This window comes from Penaeus chinensis, chromosome 18 (genome assembly GCF_019202785.1).
Source record: "Penaeus chinensis breed Huanghai No. 1 chromosome 18, ASM1920278v2, whole genome shotgun sequence".
Taxonomy (NCBI): Eukaryota; Metazoa; Arthropoda; class Malacostraca; order Decapoda; family Penaeidae; genus Penaeus; species Penaeus chinensis.
Window position 1 is genome coordinate 29,314,928 of NC_061836.1, and position 7,500 is coordinate 29,322,427.

The 7,500-nt window shown below is 35.5% G+C and overlaps 1 protein-coding gene across 1 annotated transcript in view; it reads left to right on the forward strand.

Annotated features, from left to right (window-relative positions):
- Window positions 1-1,943: 1,943 nt before the first annotated feature.
- Window positions 1,944-7,500, forward strand: part of LOC125034774 (eukaryotic translation initiation factor 4 gamma 3-like) — a 9,498-nt gene continuing 3,941 nt past the window's right edge. Inside the window, exons 1-3 of the mRNA XM_047626722.1 lie at window positions 1,944-1,966; window positions 4,701-4,813; window positions 7,260-7,394. Of these exons, the coding sequence (XP_047482678.1) occupies window positions 4,706-4,813; window positions 7,260-7,394 (243 nt within the window). The 5' untranslated portion in view covers window positions 1,944-1,966; window positions 4,701-4,705. The remainder of the gene's footprint in view (window positions 1,967-4,700; window positions 4,814-7,259; window positions 7,395-7,500) is intronic.

Here is a 7,500-nt window from a genome sequence, read left to right on the forward strand (position 1 = left end):
ACATCAATGAAGATAAACAAATGAAACAAAATAAAAACTGCAATGAAAATAATAACAATGATAAAGAAAATGATAAGAGTGATAATTCAAATAATACCAATAATGATTAAGATAATTCCAATAATAACAACAGTATCAATAAAGCTCTACAAGGTAACAACGACTATAACAAATCCAGCAAAATGTTCATCTGGCGAGGGAGAAGAACAATAATTGGCGTTGAAGTTTTTAGAAGTTCAAGAATTTTATCTGGCAATTGAATGACTTATCTAGTTTCTAGCCCTGTATCACCTCTTTGGTTGGTGTATACGCAGTGCAAATCGGTAAAAATAAAATATATAAATAAAATCTGTTGATGGTTATGATGATGATTGTAAATATCAAAACGTTAGTGATCAAAAGTATACTAGAAGTAACGGAAATAGATACAATCTTTTCTCAATTGGTTAACCCACACACCGGGAACATGTAATGTCTTTAGTAGTTTGTTCCTTGATATATGGGAGAAAAAAAAACAACAAAAAAAAAACAAACAATGCTCAAGTGGTTGACTCATAGATGGCTCCACGCGTTCAGTCACCAAGGAGGAAGTTAGTATGACACTAACCTGATTTCCTCTTTCCTTGAGCATTCGGGACCTTTTTTTTGTTATAGTTTTTATTTCCTAATGCCATTAATGCCATTATTATAATGTCATTAACAATACTAATGGAAATTTATTTTTAAAAATCCGAAAATCAAGAATAACGATGATCAGTGAGATCGGTACTACACGTGATTGACCACTTGGTGACTAAGAAACTTGTGGTGCCATCTATGTGTTAATATATTTAATAAACTAAACTCGCGCTGGGCATGGCATGGACTCTGCGTACTGTATGTACTGTACATATCATCCCCAGCAGAAGTGGGTTAACAAAGGGACACACACATATACCTACATATGCATATATATATATATATATATATATATATATATACACACAAACACACACACATACATATATATTTAAATATATTATAGACACACATACACACACACACACACACATATATATGTATATATATTTATATATATGTATATCTATATTTATATATATGTATATATATTTATATATATGTATATATATTTATATATGTATATATATCTGTGTCTATAATATATCTATATAAATATATACATATATATGTATTTACATATACACATATATCAATAATAAATAAATATATGTGTGTGTGTATGTGTGTGTGTGTGTGTGTGTGTGTTTGTGTGTGTGTTTGTGTGTGTGTTTGTGTGTGTGTTTGTGTGTGTGTGTGTGTGTGTGTGTGTGTGTGTGTATATATATGTACATATGTATATATTATACATAACACATACATACATACATACACATGTATATATATATACGCGCGTGTGTCTAATTCAACCCCCGCCCCCACGAAGACAACAAAGGCCCCGACCAACGAGGCTGAAACAAGGAGAAAAATGCCCCCGAGAGAGACCGTTTATTTCCCATTTTCTGTCTCTCCATTGTAAACAAACAAGAATCTTCAGCCACAGGAATCTCCGCTCATTTACCGGGTTGACAGCAGCTTATTGGTAAATCACCGGCCATATCTTTGACGTTTAGGGAATGCAGAGGGTTTAATGTCATAAGGTTGTGAAATACACGAGGCTGGTATATCAGAGGGAGGGAGAAAAGGGTGTTTTTTGAGAGAGGAATTCCTGGTTGGGGTTCTCTGTTGCATCACCATTACGTGTTTCAAGTCAGGTATTTCAGTCTTTAATTTAGTTTATGTGGTTGGGAGTAACGCCTGGATTATAGTACGTTAGTGTCTCATATCGTTGTATTCTTAACCGAAGGCTTGTGGATTGATATTAGGAGAGAAATTTGCTGAGAATGATTGCACAATATGTAGCAATGTACATGGTATTGAACATTCTGGTGCAATGAGAAGAGACATGGTAAGGCACTTTTAACAGGAGATAGTTTTATTATGTATTTAGGACAAACCACATGTGTTTACTGTCTAGAGGTAAATTTGTATTTTGTGTGTCTTTTTGTTGATTAGTAGTATTAGTGTTGTTAGTGGGGATTAACTGTATTTAACACCCAAATACCAAGGTTTTTGTAACATATTATCACCTGTTTGCTATGGTATATGTGATGAGTGACAACATATCATAGCTGGACATTTTGATATATTTTGGAGGGTCCAGACTGGAAATTTTATTTGTGTGGGCAAGTTATTTTCGAAAGGTGTAACGTGCACAGATAAATTTTCAGTTTTTCCAAAAATGTGCTGTTCCTTGTTGCACAACTATTGATTTGCATTATGTAACATTTATGATGGATGATTGATTATTGATGCGTTGTTTCTGCGTTATCAGAATGGAATGTCATGTTCAGTTTAATCATTAAATCTTTTAGATTGTTCAGTTCAGAAAGTGATCCATGCTTAGGCCAATCCACGCTGCGCAGTAAACAGGCACTTTGACAATCTTGCATGGTCAACAAATGAGAAAGGGAGAACTGTGCAGTGAAAACGGTAAAGCACACAACATATTGGATGATATGCCACAAAGTTACCAGTGAAGTGCAGGCTATTGTTGACTCAAAGACAGAAAGTGTGCCAAATAAAAGATAAAGATGCGTAAGGAGTTCTTGTGCAGCTGGCAACTTGGAGATTGGAGGAGAGGGGATAGAAGACAAGTGTATGGGGTAGAGGACAGGGTGGATAAAGCCCTTAATTGCTTGTTCACATATCCACAAATGAGCCTGGAGAGGTTAACAGTGTTTATGACAGATTCTAATTTTCAGATTTATATTTTGTGGAAATATTAATGTTTATGGTTTCAAAGTATAGATGGACTGAAGATGCTAGAGAGGTAGGCTTGATATCCTGTTATTTTTATCTAAATACTGAAACCTTTTACAAGAAACAACAATAAATATGATAAAGAATATTTCAAAATCTCATGAATATTGTGTAATCACTTGCATTGAAGAGAAGCATTTTAAAGCAATCTATATATTCTTGTATTTTTAAAAATCTACTTGATATGATATTCTTAGATGTTGCAAGTGTTCCAAAGTTGCAGAAATTTAAAAAAATACTTTCTAGTTATATATTTTGTTGTCTACACCTGAAAAATTGGCTAACTTAAGCTCTTAAACTATTATGATAATTCAGTTAATTTGATATTTAATGTTAAATAATTTGATCTGTATTACACTACCATTACTATAATCATAGTGCTAAGCTTTGAGGAAAGTTAGCTTTCATATCAATATGTGCAACCTTCTCTTTAGATTTTTGCTTCATCTTCTGCAAGACTATTTGATAAAAGTTCTCTGTAAAGTAACCTTGAATAAATACAGAGTAATGTAAAGTTGATTGAAAGGGATTTGCTTGATAGATAGAGAAATAGATAAATATATATATGAATTTCTTTTTATGTATATATGTATATATTCACTGGTATCTAGTTACTAGTAGAAATCTATGACATCAGATTTTGCTGTAGAAACCTCTCAGGGCAGATGGTATTGCCTGTACTAATGATCTAGTAACCTTTATATGGTCTTTAGAGGAAGAAGGTCACAACCTTTAAAAGCCCACACCTGTTTACTTTCATTTGACATTGTAGAGTCATATCCAAGAGTCATGTGCAATTCTTGAACCCTAATTAAAGTTCCATATAATTTTTCTATATGATTGCTAGAAGAATATATATGCAATTTTTATATTCCTGTGACAGAGTGGGTTTTGCAGCCGTGACTAATTTCGTTTTGCAGTTATGTTACAAATTCATCATGCTGGTCTCAGATTATTTAGTAAATCATTATTCTATCATTTTGACATTAGTGACAAATGTGTTATGATCATGAAACATCAAGAAAAGTAGGAAAGAAACTCAAGCTTCACACTTGTTGCCAACAGCTGATTGGGTATAGTTGCCCAGAGGCTCAACCAGTCATCTTCGAGTTAGTATTCTGCAGAGCCATGGCTCCCAAACTTTTCCAGGAGGATTCCTAAGTGCCATCCCCCCCCCCCCATCATATGAAAACACATACCTTTTTTAATTTTGATATGCTTCAAATTGAAAACAACAAGATTAAACAGAAAGATGTATTTCACAAATAAAACTTAATTTAGTAAACCAATTCATTTAAGACTTTTGTAAATAACAAAAAGTTATTTATCAACAGCTCCTAATGCCATCCTACTGCCTCCTTTTGCCTCTGTGCATACCCAGAGCTCTCCACCGCCCACTTTGAGAACCAATATGCTCTTGAGAGAAAGAGAGAGATGAATTTATCAGCTCCGACACTGAGGGTTCTAGATTTACTCAGTCCAGTAGAAAACAAGTGAACATTTTTAGGAAATTGGCCAGCATAGGGTTAAAATTTGCTGTTTCAGGGATTGAGAAAGGCTAGTTCAGGGTTACAGGGGTTTGGAAGTAACTCTAGGAATAGAAAAGGTTGTTGTGGATTGTCAGAGAATTGCTATAACCCAGTATGGGTAATTAGATTAGATATAAAGAAATTAATTTATACCTTTTCCTTTTCTTCATATATTAAAATCTGTCAAGACCTTAACAAAGAGTTCATATACACCAAGTACATACAGTAATTTTGATGTATTATTCATACCATCACAGCAAATAAGATTCATAGAACTTTCTTCTCTTTCAGGTAAAATGCCGGAGGGTCCTAGTATGACCATCGGTAATGGGAGTGATTCGCCACCGTCATTGAGACGTTGTGATAATCCCTGGAAGCGCAATGCCCAACATGGGCAATCTGAAGTAAGTGGTGTTCTCATTCATCCATAAAACTGAGTACATTCATATATACAAAGACTTCATTTTAATATTTGTTTTTGTTACCCAAGATTTATTTTTATTTCCCAAGACAGAATAATTTAACCCCTATTTTCTTATATAGATCATAATTACTTAGTTAATTAATATAGCATGTAACAGTACTTTGATCACATTAAGGTAATACTTTCTTACTTATTTATTCTTTATACTTGGTTCTCGTTCAAGAAGGAATCAAATGCACCTGGAATGGTATAAGTGCATATGGCAGAATGGATAATGAAATACACTTATGTTCCACCACTTAAATAATATGAATACTCTATAGTTCACTATTTGCATTGACATATATCTGTGAGGTTATTACTGAGCGAGTGAGAGCAAAAGCAAGTTGCTTCTCTCTTAGTTTTATTTACGAGTTTTATGCTGAACAGGGTAGTTTTACTAGCCTCTCGCAGTCTCTTAAATTTCTTGCTTGTTCATGCCCTATTTTCAAGATAATATCTCTATATGTCAATGACAATATACATGAGTAGCAGTAATAACAAAATATATGAGTATGACAATTATAAGAAATGTATACTCCAGTATTATAAAAGAATTAACTTAAATACCTACTACTGTGGCCAGGTCATGAAGGGTTTGCCAGGCCTGTCTATTTGTTTGTCATATAAGAATGTGGAAAATTTGTTTGTCGTGTGGGACTATGGAACATTTGTTTGTCGTGTGGGACTGTGGATCATTTGTTTGTCGTGTGGGACTGTGGAACATTTGTTTGTCATGTAGGACTGCGGAACATTTGTTTGTCATGTGGGACTGCGGAACATTTGTTTGTCCTATGGGACTGTGGAACATTTGTTTGTTGTGTGGGACTATGGAACATTTGTTTGTCTTGTGGGACTGTGGAACATTTGTTTGTCATATGGGACTGTGGAACATTTGTTTGTCATATGGGACTGTGGAACATTTGTTTGTTGTGTGGGACTATGGAACATTTGTTTGTCTTGTGGGACTGTGGAACATTTGTTTGTCATATGGGACTGTGAAACATTTGTTTGTTATATGGGACAGTGGAACATTTATTTGTCATATGGGACCGCAGAACATTTGTTTGTCATGTGGGACTGTGGAACATTTGTTTGTCATGTGGGACAGTGGAACATTTGTTTGTCATATGGGACTGTGAAACATTTGTTTGTTATGTGGGGCAGTGGAACATTTATTTGTCATATGGGACTGTGGAACATTTGTTTGTCATGTGGGACTGCGGAACATTTGTTTGTCATATGGGACTGTGAACATTTGTTTGTTATATGGGACAGTGGAACATTTGTTTGTCATGTGGGACTGCGGAACATTTGTTTGTCATATGGGACTGTGGAACATTTGTTTGTCATATGGGACTGTGGAACATTTGTTTGTCTTGTGGGACTGTGGAACATTTATTTGTCATATGGGACCGCTGAACATTTGTTTGTCATGTGGGACTGTGGAACATTTGTTTGTCATGTGGGACAGTGGAACATTTGTTTGTCATGTGGGACTGTGGAACATTTGTTTGTCATGTGGGACAGTGGAACATTTGTTTGTCATATGGGACTGTGAAACATTTGTTTGTTATGTGGGGCAGTGGAACATTTATTTGTCATATGGGACTGTGGAACATTTGTATGTCACGTGGGACTATGGAACATTTGTTTGTCATATGGGACTGTGGAACATTTGTTTGTCATGTGGGACTGTGGAACATTTGTTTGTCATGTGGGACTGCGGAACATTTGTTTGTCATGTGGGACTGCGGAACATTTGTTTGTCATATGGGACTGTGGAACATTTGTTTGTCCTATGGGACTGTGGAACATTTGTTTGTTGTGTGGGACTGTGGAACATTTGTTTGTCATATGGGACTGTGGAACATTTTTTTGTTGTGTGGGACTATGGAACATTTGTTTGTGATGTGGAACTGTGGAACATTTGTTTGTCATGTGGAACTGTGGAACATGTGTTTGTCATATGGGACTGTGGAACATTTGTTTGTCGTGTGGGACTGTAGAATTTTGTTTGTTGTGTGGGACTGTGGAACATTTGTTTGTCTTGTGGGACTATGGAACATTTGTTTGTCGTGTGGGACTGTGGAACATTTGTTTGTCGTAAGGGACTGTGGAACATTTGTTTGTTGTGTGGGACTGTGGAACATTTGTTTGTCGTGTGGGACTGTGGAACATTTGTTTGTCGTGTGGGACTGTGGAACATTTGTTTGTCATGTCAGACTTTGGAATATTTGTTTTTGAGTCCCTGTGACAGTAATTTTCCTGTTAATTTTCCTCGTTTTAAAGATTTATATCTAATATTAATCACCATTGACAGTAGTCTTAAGAGTGCCTAGAGATGTATTTTATTTCTTTATTTTTATTATTTTTTTTTTTCTCAGGTTTATCGCCGGATGCTCGGAATTTTGAATCGCGTTACGGAACAGTCTCTAACAATATTATTGGAACAGGCACAGGAACTCCCCTTGTCTGACCCCGACCACCTCCCCCACGTCTTAGCTCTCCTCCTGGATAAGGTTTGTCGTCGATAGCATAAAGTTTTGTAATATGGATACAGATATGGAGGCTCTCCCTTTCTCTCTGTACTCGATATGTTTTCTGATGTTCTTCGTCAGAATTCTC